The sequence below is a fragment of the Thermobia domestica genome, chromosome 8, assembly GCF_964235325.1.
Source record: "Thermobia domestica chromosome 8, izTheDome1.hap1.1, whole genome shotgun sequence".
Taxonomy (NCBI): domain Eukaryota; kingdom Metazoa; phylum Arthropoda; class Insecta; order Zygentoma; family Lepismatidae; genus Thermobia; species Thermobia domestica.
Window position 1 is genome coordinate 197,950,434 of NC_137461.1, and position 19,337 is coordinate 197,969,770.

At 37.2% G+C, this 19,337-nt stretch overlaps 1 protein-coding gene across 1 annotated transcript in view; it reads left to right on the top strand.

Annotated features, from left to right (window-relative positions):
* Positions 1-19,337, top strand: part of LOC145692421 (uncharacterized) — an 83,637-nt gene that overhangs the window by 16,038 nt on the left and 48,262 nt on the right. Inside the window, exon 4 of the mRNA XM_081767728.1 lies at positions 2,052-2,170. Within this exon, the coding sequence (XP_081623854.1) occupies positions 2,052-2,170 (119 nt within the window). The remainder of the gene's footprint in view (positions 1-2,051; positions 2,171-19,337) is intronic.

The following is a 19,337-nucleotide window of genomic DNA, read 5'->3' on the forward strand; positions in this document are numbered from 1 at the left end:
GTCTCCTGAAACACATTTTTCATGGTACAGGCACCAAGAGAAAGAACTTCTACCATACTTCACTGAAGAAGAAAATTTAGTGTATTGCAACAACATAAGAAAAGTGATAGAATTCTATGGTATTGCATACAATGCAACAGAATGGATATTCTTTATCGATGCATCGAAGGACACCTTGAGAGGTGTTTTTTTGAGCAACGGTAATGTATTACCATCGATTCCCATAGCATATTCTGTGTTCTTGAAGGAAACGTATGAAACGTTGAGACTTATGCTCGTAAAAGTGAAATATGAAGAACATGGTTGATCAGTATGTGGCGATTTTAAAGTGAAGCATTGTTGTTAGGTCTCCAATCCGGGAACACAAAATTTCCTTGCTTTTTATGTGAATGGCACAGTCGGGACAGGGTGAATCATTGGAAAGTGAAAATGTGGCCACGTAGAAAGTCTCTCTCTCCAGGAAACAAGAATGTGACACAACAGCAATTGGTGCCATCGTCTAAAATACTACTCCCTCCATTGCACATTAAGTTAGGAATCATGAAACAGTTCGTTAAAGCATTAAACACGGATGGGGAATGTTTTAAATACATTGCAAGTAAATTTCCAGCAATCAGTGATGGGAAACTGAAAGAAGGCATTTTTGTTGGCCCTTAAATAAGAAAGTTGATGCTTGACCGTGAATTTGAGCAAATAATGACAAACTGAAAGGGAGGCCTGGGTTAGTTTCAAACTGGTAGTTGCCCATTTTCTGGGAAATGAAGAACATATGAACTATGAACATTACGTGAAAAACCTTTTGGAAAATTTATGTAAACTTGGAAGCAAAATGAGCCTAAAGTTACATTTCCTCAACTCCCATCTTGATTTCTTTCCATGTAATCTCGGAGACTACAGTGAGGAGCATGGGGAGAGATTTCATAAACACATAGCAGAGATGGAAAGGAGGTCCCAGGGGAGATGGAACGTTAACATGATGGCTATTATTGCTGGATGTTGGAAAGGAATGTTCCCGTGTCGAGCGTCAGCGATGTCAGGAAATCGAAGCGAATGAAGTTTGATGCTAAGTGATGTAATGTATTTGTGATTTTGTATGTAGGTGTAAATGAAAATCTACATTAACATTAACATTAACATTAATTTTACAATCTTGTGGCGTGTCGCATACATTTAAAAACTGTACAAAAATTGTGAGAAATGCCTGAAGTTAATATGTAATACTTTTCGTTAAGTCCCTTATACGCTTAGTAATAAAACAATACACCTGCTGATGCTAATATGTTTTAACGATTTGTGAAAAAATGTGACGTGATAGAGAGAAACTGATTTTATTTTTGAAATCAGCATTAAAAGTCCATTCGAAGTTACCTATTCATTTCAAAACATTGCTCAACTTTTGAAAAAATATCGACCAGTGTATTTATTCAAACCACTAATACCAAAAGGCTGTTTTCGTTGATAGATAATAAATAACAATCATTCACATTAATCTCGTCAAATTTGTTAATACTAGCAATTTCAACTTATAACTGGTTTTGCCATGTAACATACGAGAGAGGAGTTACACAGTTTTGTATTTTATTATTTCACAAATTTACTTATTGATATGTCTTGAAGTTGGGCTTGTCTGTAGTTCCGAGGCAGTAAAAGTTGAGCTTTTAACAAAGGATTCTATTCACTACTTTCAGCAAGAACCCGAACTAGGCTTCCACGTCGTTGAATAGATCACTATAGCTCTATCTCAATATTATTACTTCTACAGTAATAATAATAATAATAATAATAATAATAATAATAATAATAATAATAATAATAATAATAATAATAATAATATAGCAACAAGTAATAATAATAATATTCTTGCGTTAATGCGTCTTACAAGTATATTCCTAACGAATGTTGAATGAAAGCTGTACAACTGTAGACTACTTGGAATGAAACCAGAAACCCATGAACTAGAGTGTCTATTTAATACTATTTCCCACATGCTTCAGTGAAAACTGAGTACAGAAGAACAATTATCTATTAATTACTTATTTCTCTTTCTCTAGGTTCTTGAGCAAATCAAGCACCAGTTACCTATTGGTTTCCCTAGTCTAGGAGTTCCCCCACTTGATCCACTGCATGTCGACTACGTACCTTTTAATATACAAAATTTAACAATTTTAGAGTAAGTGTTCTGTTCTACTTTTTCTTCTCTTTTAATTTAAACAATGAATGTAACATTTTGCTATTCTTTAAATGCTTTGAAATAAAAATCTACATTAAAATCGCAGAATCTAATTCCGTAGGCAGTGAATAATTTACCGTAACACACTTGCAGAAACAGTATAATCTTTTTATTTGATTCAGAATTTATTTCTATTGTATTATCTCCAGTTAAATTGTGCATTTCCATCGATGGCTGAGATCATATGCTTCATTTTTTTTTAAACAAAAAATGCAGTATTGGGATTTGTACTATGATTCTAGAAAAAAACAGACCATATCTTTCTCGGGAAAAGAGTTTCCACTCAGATATTTTTGAACAAAGGCGTAGGAAACTTAATAAAGCACTATAATTCTTCATGCATCAAATGTCGCGTTTCCGTTTAAATTTTACTCTGGATCCTTCCAGAGTATATCTATGGCGTCCCTCCACTTTCTAAAACTTACAATGTGCAAAGATAGACACTGTGGACTGGGTGACGGTATGCGTCCCCCTACCTTTTCCGATGCACTTTCACCGCTGGGCAAAACCAAAGTTCATGTTTAAGAGTAGTTTATCAGTTTGGGCTCTATCTCATTAACCACTTGTATACTGTTACGTTGCTGGCGTTATAATGAAAAGCTTAATTAGTATATATATTAGTATCAGCTTCGTCTTCGTAACTAGTGTGATTATCATATATTATACTTTTTTAAATTTACGGAAAGAAGTTTGATATTATCGATTTTCTCCTAAACTATCCACAATGATTTACACTCACCAACATAATTTTGTTAAGTTTATTGAAATATGTCGATTATAATGTGTTTTATCTCTGAACATTATTTTAGTTTTATTCTAATAATATTATACAATATCCACTACTCATGAACTACTATTGATAGTTTCATGAATAAGCAGGTTTCCTTTTCTTTTAAACGTATCAAATATTTGTGACCCTACAGCTCCATTTTGTTATTTTCCCAAATAAATAAATATAATAATTTGTTTGTTTGAAGTTCACTACATCTTCGCTCACCTAGTGAATCAGGATATAAATCATGTTTCAATAGTACAGTTTAAAAATTGTAACAATTAGGAATAATATACTGTAAACTATCAACTTTGTTACTACATATTACCATTAGCGTAATTTTAGGATTCGCTTGATGAGGGCAAAAACACCACCGATATAAGACTTTCACGTTTCATACTAGTATATTAGTAGACAATCAATTAAAGTATATGTATTCCTCAAATTCTTCGAGGGGGACAATTGCCTTCTTCTGCTCCTGTAAATGACGCCCCTGCATATTACACAAAACTAAGGTAATTTTTGTGATCGGTTACCAAAATTTGAATATTGCGTGTGTAACTAACTATACGTTCCGTTACATAAGCTTTCTCCCTGATATACTACTTTCCAGGTGTTATGCTATTGTTTCTTCTTAATGTCATTTAAGTTTATATGGACCACTTGGATACCAAGTGATCTAACTCCAAAGAATTAAAGAATAGGTTAATACCATCATTCATTTCTATATATGGGTACCGATTTATTTACCAAGTGGTTTAAATTCTAGTTCAAAACAGATGACATGCACATTTAGATCTATGGATTGAATTGTCATTCGGTTTAATTTCCAACTAGTGTAGCTCCAGTTTTTTGTTGAGGTTCACCGTCAACTTCCGGAAAGGTGACCGTGTGATAGTGAATTTAACAGAGCGAAATTGGAATTTTCTTCAGTGCTTACCAGTACATATTATAATGAACTTTGTTGCAGATAAGGATTTTTCAATAACTAAAGAAATTCACAACCTATTGAATAGTTTACGTTATGTTGTGACAGTCCTACGCAGTTCACATAGGTAAGAATCTTTTCTTGAAGTATTCCGTAACGTTAACTGCATATGTGGAAATGAAGTGCTTCTCTAACGTTACTGCCGAAGAAAACGAACTGATATACAACTTTGTGGGAAATGGGATAATTTTGAGAAACAAAATGCATACTTTTCTGAACTTATCAAGCTGTTAATCTATCGCGATATCGTCCACAAGATGAAATAAGGACTCCTCGAATTCTCGTTAACAAACACCACTTCAATTTATCATCCTGTTCTATTGATGTAAATCAAACCCATACAAATGTTTTCTGTAATTAATGAGAGACTGTCAACAGCATTGTAAAACGACACGATGGTAAAGCCATTGTGACTGATTTAAAGAGTACTTCTATATTTTTAAGGATGTAGATTTCGGGTCAGTTCAAACATCAGCAAACTGAAAAACTATGTACATATTTAAAGACGAGCACAAAATAATGGCTTCATACTTAAGAAAGAACAAATTTATTTTTCACCTCACGAAATCCACAGATTTAGTATCAGTCAAGTAACTCCAAGGGAAAAAAATCACCAGACGCAATAAATATCATGAGTACAATGCAATCAATTGGCTCAGTATGCATCACATTAAGTATGGCAAGAAATTTCCAGAACACATATTTTATAAAGAAAACCTAAACAGCCAAGTATCTCTCACTGAAATTGACGTACGAGAAGGCCGAACATTAAGAAGAGAACTTAAACACTTTACAAACCTAACTGCACATCAACTCTAGCAACTGTCGATGTTGCCAAAAGGAAACCTACTCGAAAAAAGATATTTGGTAGATTTACTTCACTCCACCACGAAATCTTTTCTTTATTAATTTACCTGCAGAAAACAACTATGATGAAGAGGTAAAAGACGTAGAGGTGATTTAGAATACGAGAATGTGGACTGAGGGACGTGCATAGTAAGTTTTGATGATAGCTTACATAAGTACAAAATGACAGATTTTAGTACCTTATCAAACTTAGAAAAAAGAAACTTCAAATTTTTTTCTAGCAGTTTTTCAATTTTTCAAAATCACTAAGCTGAATATTGAAATTTTATTTTCTAGCAGCTCACTTGGTTTCACACGAACTCTCTAGTGTTTCAATTTACTAGTGTTTTTTTTTTCTTTGGTAAACAATAAAAGATAATACAATACTACAAAATTATGTTTTCTTTTTGGCTACCTAAGAGAAATATGATTTTTTCCTGAGGTGTTAAATTTCAAATGTCTCTTCTGAAAATCTTTAATGTCGGAGTTAGAACAATTGGCACCCAAGTAATTCATATACTTCATGATATATATTTACTTCTGTTCAATTGTGTTTTTCTGGAAATAGACCTAATAATTTATTATTTTAAATACATGTTTTGTGTATTTATATTGTCTAAGTTTAATATGTATACTGCATTTTAAAGTACATGTTTTTGAAATAATCAAAATGATAAACTTATGGAGCTCTACCTACCTACATTAGAAAATTCTGATGCATTGTAAATGTTTATCCATTGTTTCTAGGTTTGGAAAATATACACAAATATGGGAAAAAATCGAATTAATATAACAAATCTTGCAAAATATTACAGTAGTATGTTTGTAAATATTCAGAATATCTGTCACTGCTAGGAGTGTCTGTATCGCTATTAGAAGAACGCATGAGCTGCGTAATTTTTAGGCATACATGCACAATAAAACTATACAGTTACCATAAATATAACTATACACAATCTAGTTCAGCAAAACTATCATTTACAATTGGCAACTTGATAACTGTGTGTTTTAGTGTCATAAAAGTTCATAATACGTGTAATAGCGTTCTGAGTTTTAGTGCGATGCGATAAGTGCCTTAATATTGGTAGAAACTATGTAGAAGATAGATTAAAGTATAGGTTTTCATATAACAATATTTTTTTTACGAAATGTTTACTTGATTCTTTTATTTTAAAACAATACTTAATTTAAAACAAGCATTATATATATATATATATATATATATATATATATATATATATATATATATATATGTATGTATATATATATATTCATCCTCACGGCATTGTCAAGGCTCTATATTTGTATTTTACATTTATTATTGCAACCGGGTGTTTCTGACTTCCGAATACGGTAGCCCGATCATCACCCTTGTTCTTCGCGCGCACAGTCATTCGAAGAACTGAAAACGTACTCTGTACACAAACAGTTTATGGTTGTGAACTCCGAAAGCCTGGTACTTCTGCTTGTCAAGGTCAAAAAGTGGGAGAAAAAAGGATGTGTAGAATGTAAAGAGGGTGCAACAGTGACTGATGCTTGTAAGGGAATATATTCATTTGTAGTTCGTGCACATTCCGCTTGTAGCGCTATTGTGGCACAACGTATATTGTAACTGTATAACTCTTGTACACCGCTAGTAGGTCTATTCGCGTTAGTGACGACCGAAACTATGTTGTCAGCTCTGACTGCGATAAGGCACTGCCGTGCTGCTTTTCCTTCTCTTTTTTTCCCCCTTTTCCATTTGTGAGACGCCAAACATGTTGTTTTTGCTTGTTGCACGCGCTGAACGTGTTTCGGCGAGCGAAGTATTTAAGAAGTTGACTACATATTCTTGTTTGCGATAGTTATAAATTGGTTAACTGTTGAAAAATATACGAAAATAAAGCTGTACATGTTAAGGTATATTAGTGGAGGACCTAGCTACTGACAGTGTTGATTACAGATTTTCTCGAGGAAGAATTTAATTACAGTAGAGGTGAAAAGGAGACGTCCATTTAGACAGCCCCCCTCCTTATCAGACTCAATCAGAAATGGTCTCAATCGTTTGTACACAAATGTGCAGGCGAAATTTTCGTTTGTACACAATTAGGGGCGCCGTCAGAACGAAAACAAAGTGGGGGCTGTCTAAATAGTAGCCCCCCATCAACATGTCCTATTCAAGCACAAATTGTCGCAATCATTTGTACATCGTTTCTACAGAAATGTGAAGACGAAATTTTCGTTTGTACACAATTAGAGGCGCCGTCAGAACGAAAACAAAGTGGGGGCTGTCTAAATGGTAGCCCCCCACCAATATGTCCTATTCAAGCACAAATTGTCGCAATCATTTGTACATCGTTTCTACAGAAATGTGAAGGCGAAATTTTCGTTTGTACACAATTAGGGGCGCCGTCAGAACGAAAACAAAGTGGGGGCTGTCTAAATGGTAGCCCCCCACCAACATGTCCTATTCAAGCACAAATTGTCGCAATCATTTGTACATCGTTTCTACAGAAATGTGAAGGCGAAAATTTTCTTTTACACAATTACGGGCGCCGCCAGAACGAAAACAAAGTGGGGCTGTCTAAGTGATAACCCCACCATGTCCAATTCAATGACAAATTGTCGCAATCGTTCCTACATCGTTTCTACAGAAATGTGAAGGCTAAATTTTCGTTTGTACACAATTAGGGGCGCCGCCAGAACGGAAACTAAGTCGGGGATGCCTAAGTGGAAGCCCCTCCCACCATGTCCAGTTGAATCACAAATTGTCGCAATTGTTTGTACTTCGTTTGTACAGAAATGTGCAGGCGAAATGTATGTTCGCACGGAATTAGGGGCGCCGCCAGAACGAAAAAAATTGGGGTCTGTCTAAGTGGTAGCCCCCGACCATGTCCTATTCAATCACAAATTGTCGCAATCGTTTGTACTTCGTTTGTACAGAAATGTGCACCTGAAATTTTCGTTTGTACATAATTAAGGGCGCCGCCAGAACAGAAAAAATGGGGGCTGTCTAAGTGGTAGCCCACCACCATGTCCAATTCAATCACAAGTTGTCGCATTCGTTTGTGCATCGTTTGTACAGAAATGTGCAGGCGAAATGTTTGTTTGAACAAACTTAGGGGCGCCGCCAGAATGAAAACAAAGGGGGGAGCTGTCTGAGTGGTAGCTCCCCCCACGATGTCCAATTGAATCACAAAGTATCGCAATCGTTTGTACATTGTTTGTACAGAAATGTGCAGGTCAAATTTTCGTTTGTACATTATTAAGGGCGCCGCCAGAACGAAAACAATGTGAGGGCTGTCTCAATGGTAGCCCCCCCATTTCCAATTCAATCACAAATTGTCACAATCGTTTCTATATCGTTTGTACAGAAATGTGCAGGCTAAATTATTGTTTGTACATAACTAAGGGCGCCGCCAGAACGAAAACAAAGTGGGGGGCTGTTTAAGTGATAGCCCCCCACCATGTCCAATTCAATCACAAATTGTCGCAATCGTTTCTACATCGTTTGTACAGAAATGTGCATGCAAAATTTTCGTTTGTACATAATTAGGGGCGCCGCCAGGTCGAAAACAAAGTGTGGGGCTTTCTAAGTGATAGCCCAATCACCATGTTCAATTCAATCACAAATTGTCGCAATCGTTTGTACATCGTTTGTACAGAAATATGCAGGCGAAATTTTCGTTTGTACACAATTAGGGGCGACCTCAGAACGAAAACAGTGGGGGGCTGTCTAAATGGTAGCCCTCCCACCATGTGCAATTGAATCACAAATTGTCGCAATCGTTTGAATATAGCTATAAAGAAATGTGCAGGCGAGATTTTCGTTTGTACACAATTAGGGTCGCCGACAGAACGAAAACAAAGTGGGGGGCTGTCTAAATTTTAGCCGTTCCACCATGTTCAATTCAACCACAAACTGTCGCACTTGTTTGTACGCCTTTGTACATAAATGTGCAGCTGAAATTTTCGTTTGCACATAAATGTCCCCCCCCCCCAAAACGATAACAAACTATGGGCTCTCTAATTGATAGGCCTCCCACCATGTCGAATTCAACCACAAACTGTCGCACTTGTTTGTTACGGTTTTGTACAGAAATTTGCAGGCGAAATTTTCGTTTGTACAGAATTACGGGCGCGCTAAAACGATAACAAAGTATAGGCTACCTAATTGGTAGCACCTCCCTACGTCCGATTCAAAAGAAAATTATCTCAATTGTTTGCACATCGTTTGAGCAGTAATGCGCAGGCGAAATTTTTTTTCTAAGCTATCAGATGCGTGGACAGAACGAAAAAAAAAAGGGGAGTTGTCTAAGTGCTAGCCCCACCATGTTCGATTGAACCACAAATTGTCGCGATCGTTTATACATAGTTTGTGCAGAAATGTGCAGGTAAAATTTTCGTTTGTATTAAATAATATACGGATGTGAGTATTTTTAATATCTGCGATCAACATTAACCGGTTTGAATAACGGTTGATGAGTTTGAAAATGGTTCCTATTGCACTAGTTGAAAAAAAATTCTTTTTCTCTGGCACACGGAAGAAAATGCCTGATTCTAATAGAACTTTTCACGTAGAATTCGAATCTGCAATCAATTTTTCTCCATCACCCTCAGTTTTCCCGCGACAGAGGTGTTTTCGGAAAATTTCCCCTCAAATTTCTTTTCTTTTTCTTTTTTTCTTTTTTTAAAACCATTTTCATACTTGTAGCTTGGGTACCTTAGGTATATAAACGCACAAATTATATTTTATGTTAGCCTGATTTATACTTAGTAAGCCCTCTAAGTTTCATAAGAATAGCATTATTCTATCTAGAGAAATAAACATATTTATATAAAAAAATATGCTATTTGTACTGTTCATTTTACAATATTCATTAGTGCAGATAAAATCACATATAACTTCCACGAAAATTACAATATAAGCATGGTTTATATCTTATTGGATTTAAAATAAAACATATTTTCAATGATGTATACACCGTGTCACCATTTTATATCTACTTAATAAATAATACAAAAGAAGTGAGTGGTATCTTCTTAATAAATGGACACTTACTTACCTCAACTAATGTGTTTTAGTTGTCGACTTTCTTCTGTGTTTGGTTTCTGGAACATCTCTTTTAAGTGTCCAACAGTAATCAGCTAGCATTTTTGAACTACACTGTCACTGGTACCTCTTCTCCATGGAGGAAATGTCCTGATGAAAATGTTCCCCATACTCATCACTAACAGCACCGAGCTTTTCAGGAAAGAAATGCAGGTGGGAGTCTAGAAAGTGAACTTTAAGGGACATGTTGCAACCCATTTCATTGAATGATTGCCGGAAATCACTCACAATTTCACGGTAATTTGGGGCTTTCTTGTTTCCTAAAAAATTCTCTGTTAAACATTTAAATGGACACCAAGCTGCTTTCTCAACCAGAGTTAAGAGATCCTCAAATTTTTGGTCACGAATCAAACATCTTATTTGGGGGTCTACAAAAATCCCTAGCGTCACTAACCGGAGGAATTTTTTCCTTGAGGTAACAAGATCCTGCATTACTTTTGTCCATTGCCCTAACAAAGTTTTTGAAGAGCCCCAACTTTATGTGAAGAGGAGGTAGAATTATCTAATCAGGGCTCACCAGTGAGGAATAAACAGCATTCTTCTGTCCAGGAGTTAATACATGCGTTGGCCATTCCTTCTTGATGTAATGTTCCGCTTTGTTCCTGCTGTCCCATTCGCAGAGGAAACAACAATATTTCGTATAACCAAGCTGCAAATCCATTAACAAAGAAATGACTTGTAAATCACAGCAAACGGTCCACTTGTATTTCTCATACTGAATTTTTTCTAACACTATTTCGATGTTTTCATAGGTTTCCTTCATATTAGTTGCATAAGCCAAAGGCACTGAAGGAAATTTGTTGCTATTGTGCAAAAGGACAGCCTTAAAACTAGTTTTGGATGAGTCAATAAGCAATCTCCACTCTGTACTTATATGTGCATGTCCAAGCCTATCCATCACAGCACAGACATTATTACAATACACTAAATCATTTTCTTGAGAACAGTAGTTTTGAAACTCTGTATGAAGGTTTCGAAAAATACACACTTTAGTGTCACGATGGTGCAGATTCCAGCCTTAAGTTTAGAATCAAGAAGTTCTGTCTGTGTATTGGAGAGTTTTAAATCCCGTATGAGGTCATTTAGTTCACCCGGAGTTATCAGATGGGAATCCAATGTAGATGTGCTTCCTACATAAGTAGGATCATCATCTTCATTTGGAACTTCAATAGTTGCCTCAAGTACGTAATCCTCATTTTCCGTAAGATGAGGAGGAGGTACCGGTACAGGTAATTCTGCACTGTGTGGAACTGGCCTAATTGCTGATGCAAATTAGGGTACTGTACTGTGTGGTTAGATTTACTGCTTATTTCTTTTATCTGTGTCATACAAAAGTAGCAGTCTGAAGAATGATCTTTTGGTTCCATCCAGATCATCGGTACTGCGAAGTTCATGTTTCGTCCACCATTTGCCCACCCAGTCAGACGTTTCACGCAAGTACAACAAATGTAGTGAGGAACCCAGTTCTTATCCTGGTCTCCTACACAGCAACCAAAATATAACTGATAACACGTCCTCACAAGTGGAGTAAAACATCGACTTTGTGATTTAAATATCAGCTCCCCACATACATAACAGAAATTGTCCGGTTTATTTACACACTTCCTCGACATCTTGTATCCTGTAAGGTATCACACACATACACACACACACACACACACACACACACACACACACACACACACACACACACACACACACAGGAATCTACACTGTATCAAATTCCCACAAAATCCCTCTAGACATTCCCTCATACAAAAATGGTGACATGGTGTACACATCATTGAAAATGTTTTATTGGAAGTCCAATGAGGTATAAACCGTGGTATATTGTAATTTTCGTGGAAATTATATGTGTTGAAGACCGACCCGACCCCACCCGTGACCCAAATTGACTGACCCGACCCGACAACCCGACCCGAGCTGACCCGATTGGCCCGACCCAAAGTGACCCGAGTGAACCAACCCGAGGTGACTTAACCCGACAACCGACCCGAGTGACTTGACCTTACAATCTAACCAGTTTGAGAGAGCTAGAACTTTACAAAACTGCCACCAGAAAAAAAATGCTGACCAATTCTTATGCATAAACCATTGTTTCGGCTTTTTTTACTTGTAGTATAATTATCCTCCTCCTCCTCCTCAGTGTTCTCCCATTAATAAACAGGCCAGTTTCCGTGAACTAGGTAAGAAGCTTCCATTTTTGCGAATTCCCGCTAATATCTGCCTCGCAACCCAACATAAAGTACCACCCTCCTTATTACAATCTATCAATTCCAACCTTCTTACACACTCTCGCTCTCCTGATATCACCCCCTTTACTGCATCCCTCAGAATGCAATCCCTTAGCAAGATCAAAACTTGTGATCCGTCCATTTTTCGCTTCCTTATATCGTCTAATATTGCTCTCGTCTCTTGCATTTTTTCAGCATTTCCTAATTCGTTTTCCTCTCTACCCTGCTAACCTTCTTTATTTTACTCCACATCCAAATTTCCAAGGTTAAAATTTAGGCAATCAAGTTCGAAAGTCAAAATAAAATTTGACTGAGTTCTGAAGACAAGTTCTGAAGGCTAAAAGAATAAAAGTTCTGAAGACAACATTATTTTCTAGTAAGGAATGTATATAGAACTTCTTTTAATATTTTTTGCTGTGTAACAAACAACAATTTCATCACGTTAACATTCCGATTTTTCTATTTAAAAACAACGTTGCTGTCTGATAGAATCATAAGGAACTAATTGCACTGAAATATCATTCTGTAGGGAATTACCTTTTATTTTTTCTTGATTAATTTATCTAGAAGATATTTGTAACGTTATATAAAATTAGCAATTATTGCGGAGAAAGTCAAATCACTACCCCAGCAATAATAATAATAATAATAATAATAATAATAATAATAATAATAATAATAATAATAATAATAATAATAATAATATTTGAAGGTGACCAAGAAAGTTCTGTCTCTTTGTGGAGGTCTGTGTTCAATTTGCCTTCACACCGTGAGTTGAATGCGAATGGATATAAGGTGAAGGTCAGTTGTTGGACGAGACGAGACGAGACAGAATTTTCATGAAAGGGTACGAGATGAGACAGAGCTCTTTCAATAGAAACATATGCACTTTTTCAGACGAGACTACCTTCACGACACATTTTCGAAACGAGAATGCCCCAAACCAGGTCTCGTGAGCAACACTAGTAAGTATATCCAACATACTACTTGGTTGTGGCTGTTCAGATACACCGTGAACGTGCGTAAGGACTGAGTGAACATAGGGCCTTCACAGAGCGTCATAAGGGCTTGTTTGCTGTACGAGTTCAAATTGCTGCTCCGCGGGGCGGAAGATATGACAGACCTTTGGTGAGGGTGTCGTGACTACGCGGAGAGTGCAGTGGTATGACGGTTTAAGGACGGTGACGAAACACTCGAAGACGCACCACGTGCCGGAAGACAAACAGATGTTCAAAATAAAGATCTTCAGGCAGCAATTGAGGCGAAGACAGACATGTGAGAAACTGGTACTACATTTCAGTGTAAGTGGAGAAACCATTCGGCACCACCACCATCAACTTGGGAAGCACTGCAAGTTGGGTTTATAGGTCCTACATGATTTGACTTGGAGCCAGAAAGCAACGCGAGCAGACACCTGTGTTTCTTTGGTGTCTCGTCTGAGGAAGGAGCACTTTCTGGACAGGGTGTTGACATGTGATGGGAAGTGGGTCCTGTACGAAACTCCACGGCGCCGTCATTGTTGGTTAGCATCCCATGAACCGGTTCAAAAATAGCCCAAGCCAGCACTACGCCAGAATAAGGTTCTCCTGTGCATTTTGTGGACTGCTCGAGGCATCGTCCATCGGGAACTGCTACCAGCTGGTCAGATCATCAATGCAACTGTGTACTGTCACTGTGTACTGTCTGGATCCAGCAGTTCTGAATCGCAAAGGGGTCCTCTTGTTACAAGGCAACGCTAAGCCCCACGTGGCTAAAATGACCCAGTACATCATTCTACGCCTTGGATGGAAAACACTATTGGATCCGTCATACTCCACGGACATTGTACCGTCCGATTATCACCTGTTCCATTCCTTGGGCAATCACATTAGAGAACGCCAATTCAAATCGCTAGTAGAGGTTCAATATGCACTTGATACCTTCTTCACTTCACTTCCCACCAAGTTCGACTGCGATGGAATCCATGGCCTTCCAGAACGTTTTCAGAAGGTCGTCGAGGCTGATGGAGACGATTTTTGATATTCCAGGTACGTCTTAGGTTACATACCAATGTTCGAAGGTGTTGGTGAAAAGGCGGCGGAACTTTCTTGGGCACTCTTAAAGTTATAATAATAATAATAATAATAATAATAATAATAATAATAATAATAATAATAATAATAATAATAATAATAATAATAATAATAATAATAATAATGTGTCCTGCCCAAAGGCAGATGTTTGACCCGAAGGTCCATGGGTATTGATTCCAGCTCGTACCAAGTAAGTTTTCTGGTGAACAAACTCCATGTGCATGGGTTTTCTCGGTGTTCTCCCATTTCCTCCCACTTTCTTCATTCAACCACTTCAATTATTTCTCATCATCACTGTCTCTCATAGCGTTGGTGCATAACGTGGGACGTTAACTAGATATTTCCTTTCAATTTCACTTAACGTGACATTTAACTTGACATAGAAACGCAGAAAGGAAAAAAGTCAGTAGTAATATTAATTACAATACCAATTAGTTAATATAGGGTAAAATTAAAATTTTATTACTATTTCACCTTCAATTAGTCACATTTATCATTCATACACCTACTTCGAATTGAATTCTACAACAAAGCTCTTTATAGTATTCCGTATAGAAAATAAGTGAAGAATGTGACGACCCGACCCGAGTGACCCGACACGAGCTAACCCGACTGACCCGACCCGACAACCCGACCCGTTTGAGAGCACTATCAGAGGGGTACTATTTACAGTACAATTTATTTTGTATGGTTTAGCATACTTTAAGGCTACCATACTTTTTGAAAAAAGAAAAAACGGGACGTCTTACAAATTAGTAGTAAATATTGCATTTTGTATTAATTTTATCTTTCGAATTTTACTACAGTATCGCACTAGTTATACAACTTAAAATAATGTATTAATATAGTCCATACTCAGTGGCGTATTTAGGGGGAGGGCTTCCGGGCTCAAGCCCCCCACCGAAATCTTACTTACTATAGTAAAGTATATGAAATATCTTGCAGAATTTTCATATTTTCAGGCAAAGCACCCCCGGAAGTTAGCAAAGCTCCTCCCGAAACAAAATCGTAAATACGCCACTGTCCATACTTAATCAACAGTGCTAAACATTATTATAGAAGCTAGAAGCTGTTATACAATATAAACGCAATCAGTGAACATACAATATTTAGGCAAAAATTATATTTTCAATATTATTACGCATACCACCTTTATATGCTCTACATGTCTATAAAGAAAAATATCCAGATTTATGAAGTTGTTTCAAAATTTCAATAGGCTGATTTATTTTTGTTAACCTAAAATGCGAACTAAAAGAAAGCAATTTGCATAATTGTTTTTCTGAAGCAGAAAAAAAAATGTGTTTTCGGGGCTGGTCTGCAACGTCACAAGAATTTGTTGCCACCTCGGGGTATACATTCTTAGAGGATTTAAACATTGCATGTTATATCCGGGGAATAATAATAAAGATTAGAATGAAATTGTTCCTATAGTATTGTCGGAATTAAAAGCAAAAGGAATAAGTCGATTTTATTATATTTTCAGAAATTTTGATATGTAATTAACAATAATAATAAAGAAAAAAACAGGACAAGAAGGAAAATTTCTGCACACCGGGACAAATTTTAAGAAACCGGGGCGTATGATAGCCTTACATACTTATTTGCATGCGGAGTGTCAGTACGGAGCCACTACGTAGCAGAGTTGAAACAAAACCTCGTAAATAGGTTGCCAACTCAGGAAAACAAAATTACCGGCACACCCTCAAAATTCTCTGTACAAATGAGAAACTGAAGACTGTATTGATCGTTATTGTATTTACCAGCAATTGCCACTTGTTTAAAATTATCGAAACAGATGAATAATACTGGATATTAATCTTTATGTAACAATAGTTGATTCATAAAATGAAATTTACTCTTCACTTCAAACAAAGGAAATTGCTTTAAAAAGTCATTTTCTATTCTCAATAAATGAATAAAATTCTTTTACAATAAAATATAAGTGTTATCAAATTTGTTATATTAAATAAATAAAAAAACTGCCATACATTAAAAAAATATCGATAATGTATAATACAACGAAAATTTGTGTTTGTAAAGGCACTGTTGAAAAATTTCGATGTTCAATGTTATATTCTGGATTGCAGATTCCAAAATACCGGTCAGAAGGGGTCTAATAAGAAGTTTGTACCGGTCACGGCCTTAATCAAAATCACAGCAAATACCGGCCAGTTAGCAACTCTACTCGTAAATCAGAATTTTGAATGCACCAAAATACTTCACCATGCATTCTATAGTTTCTGCAAAATGAATTTAATGAAGATGATCAAATAAAACAAAATACTGTGTTATAATTTTCCCTTTAACAGTCTACTTTGTGAATTTGTTATATCTTCCACTTATCAATTTCCTGTACGAGATGAGAATAACGGTTTCTGCGCAAGATAGAAAGAAAAAAATAAATTTTTCTCATAAGGATTCAGTTCACGTAAGAAATAATGAATAAGTTTAATAATAAGAGCCGAGGAGTGATAAACTAACTCAGCAATAATGATTGTAAGTATAAATATAAATATAAAAAAAACAAAAAAACATTTAATTCCATCATCGTTAGGATGGATGCCATTAATTGTGTACAAACAAAAATTACGCATGCATATTTCTGTACAAACGATGTACAAACGATTACGAAAATTTGTGATTCAATTGGACATGTTGGTGGGAAGCTACCACTTAGAGAGCCCCCAGTTTGTTTTCGTTCTGGCGGCGCCCCTAATTGTGTACAAACGAAAATTTTGCCTGAACATTTCTGTAAAAACGACGTACAAACGATTGCGACAATTTGTGATTGAATTGGACATGGTCGGGGGCTACCACTTAGACAGCCCCACTTTGTTTTCGTTCTGGCGGCGCCCCTGATTGTGAACAAACAAACATTTCGCCTGCCCGTTTCTGTACAAACGAAGTACAAACGATTGCGATAATTTGTGATTGAATTGGACATGGTGGGGGGGGCTACCACTTAGACAGCCCCCTTTCTTCTCTTCTGGCGGCACCCCTAATTGTGTACAAACGAAACTTTTGCCTGCACATTTCTGTACACACGAAGTAGAAACGATTGCGATAATTAGTGATTGAATAGAACATGTTGGTGGGGGGCTACCAGTTAGAGAGTCCCCCACTTTGTTTTCGTTCTAGCGGCGCCCCTAATTGTGTACGAACATACATTTTGCCTGCACATTTCTGTACAAATGAAGTACAAACGATTGTGACAATTTGTGATTCAATTGGACATGATGGGGTGGGCTACCACTTAGACAGCCCCTCACTTTGTTTTCGCCCTGGCGGCGCCATTAAGTTTGTTCAAACAAACATTTCGCCTGCACATTTCTGTACAAACGATGCACAAACGAATGCGACAACTTGTGATTGAATTGGACATGGTGGGGGGCTACCACTTAGACAGCCCCCATTTTTTTCTGTTCTGGCGGCGCCCTTAATTATGTACAAACGAAAATTTCGGGTGCACATTTCTGTACAAACGAAGTACAAACGATTGCGACAATTTGTGATTGAATAGGAGATGGTCGGGGACTACCACTTAGACAGCCCCCAATTTTTTTGTTCTGGAGGCGCCCCTAATTGCGTGCGAACATACATTTCGCCTGCACATTTCTGTACAAATGAAGTAAAAACAATTGCGACAATTTGTGATTCAATTGGACATGGTGGGAGGGGGGGTTACCACTTAGACAGCTCCCAATTTTTTCTGTTCTGGCGGCGCCCCTAATTATGTACAAAAAAAATTTTGCTTCACGTTTCTGTACAAACGAAGTACAAACGATTGCTATAATTTGTGATTGAATAGAACATGTTGGTGGGGGGCTACCATTGAGACAGCCCCACTTTGTTTTCGTTCTGGCGCCGCCCCTAATAGTGTACAAACGAAAATTTGGCCTGCACATTTCTGTACAAACAATGTACAAACGATTGCGATACTTTGTGATTCAATTGGACATCGTGGGGGGAGCTACCACTCAGACAGTTCCCCATTTTGTTTTCGTTCTGGCGGCGCCCCTAAGTTTGTTCAAACAAACATTTCGCCTGCACATTTCTGTACAAACGATGCACAAACGAATGCGATAACTTGTGATTGAATTGGACATGGTGGGGGCTACCACTTAGACAGCCCCCATTTTTTCTGTTCTGGCGGCGCCCTTAATTATGTACAAACGAAAATTTCAGGTGCACATTTCTGTACAAACGAAGTACAAACGATTGCGACAATTTGTGATTGAATAGGACATGGTCGGGGGCTACCACTTAGACAGCCCCCAATTTTTTTCGTTCTGGCGGCGCCCCTAATTGCGTGCGAACATACATTTCGCCTGCACATTTCTGTACAAACGAAGTACAAACAATTGCGACAATTTGTGATTCAATTGGACATGGTGGGGGGCTACCACTTAGACAGCCCCCATTTTTTTCTGTTCTGGCGGCGCCCCTAATTGTGTACAAACGAAAATTTCGCCTGCACATTTCTGCACAAACGAAGTACAAACGATTGCGATAATTAGTGATTGAATAGAACATGTTGGTGGGGGGGCTACCAGTTAAACAGCCCCAATTTGTTTTCGTTCTGGCGGCGCCCCTAATAGTGTACAAACGAAAGTTTGGCCTGTACATTTCTGTACAAACAATGTACAAACGATTGCGGCAATTTGTGATTCAATTGGACATGGTAGGGGCTACCATTTAGGGGAACTCCCTCGAGAGGAATCACTCTACTTATTTATTGCAAAAAGCAGAATTTAAAAATTCGCATTCGTCCAAAGTTATCGTGTGAAGTAACAGCCGTTTGTATGTACGTACTAATATTGATAAGTTCCACTACGCGATCCCAATTAATAGTTCATATACCCGCGCCACACACACACACTAGCATTTGTACACACGAAAGTATACCTGGTAGTATCCACACGCTTACGCCGGAACTAGAAACAAACAAACAAACACACACACACACACACACACACACAGGGAGAGAGAAAGAGAGAGAGAGAATATCTTGTTGTACCTTTATACTGAATGCACCATTACTCACAAAATCAGTTAAAAAAGAAAAAAGAAAAAAAGTTGTAAATGAAACTTTCAAAGATT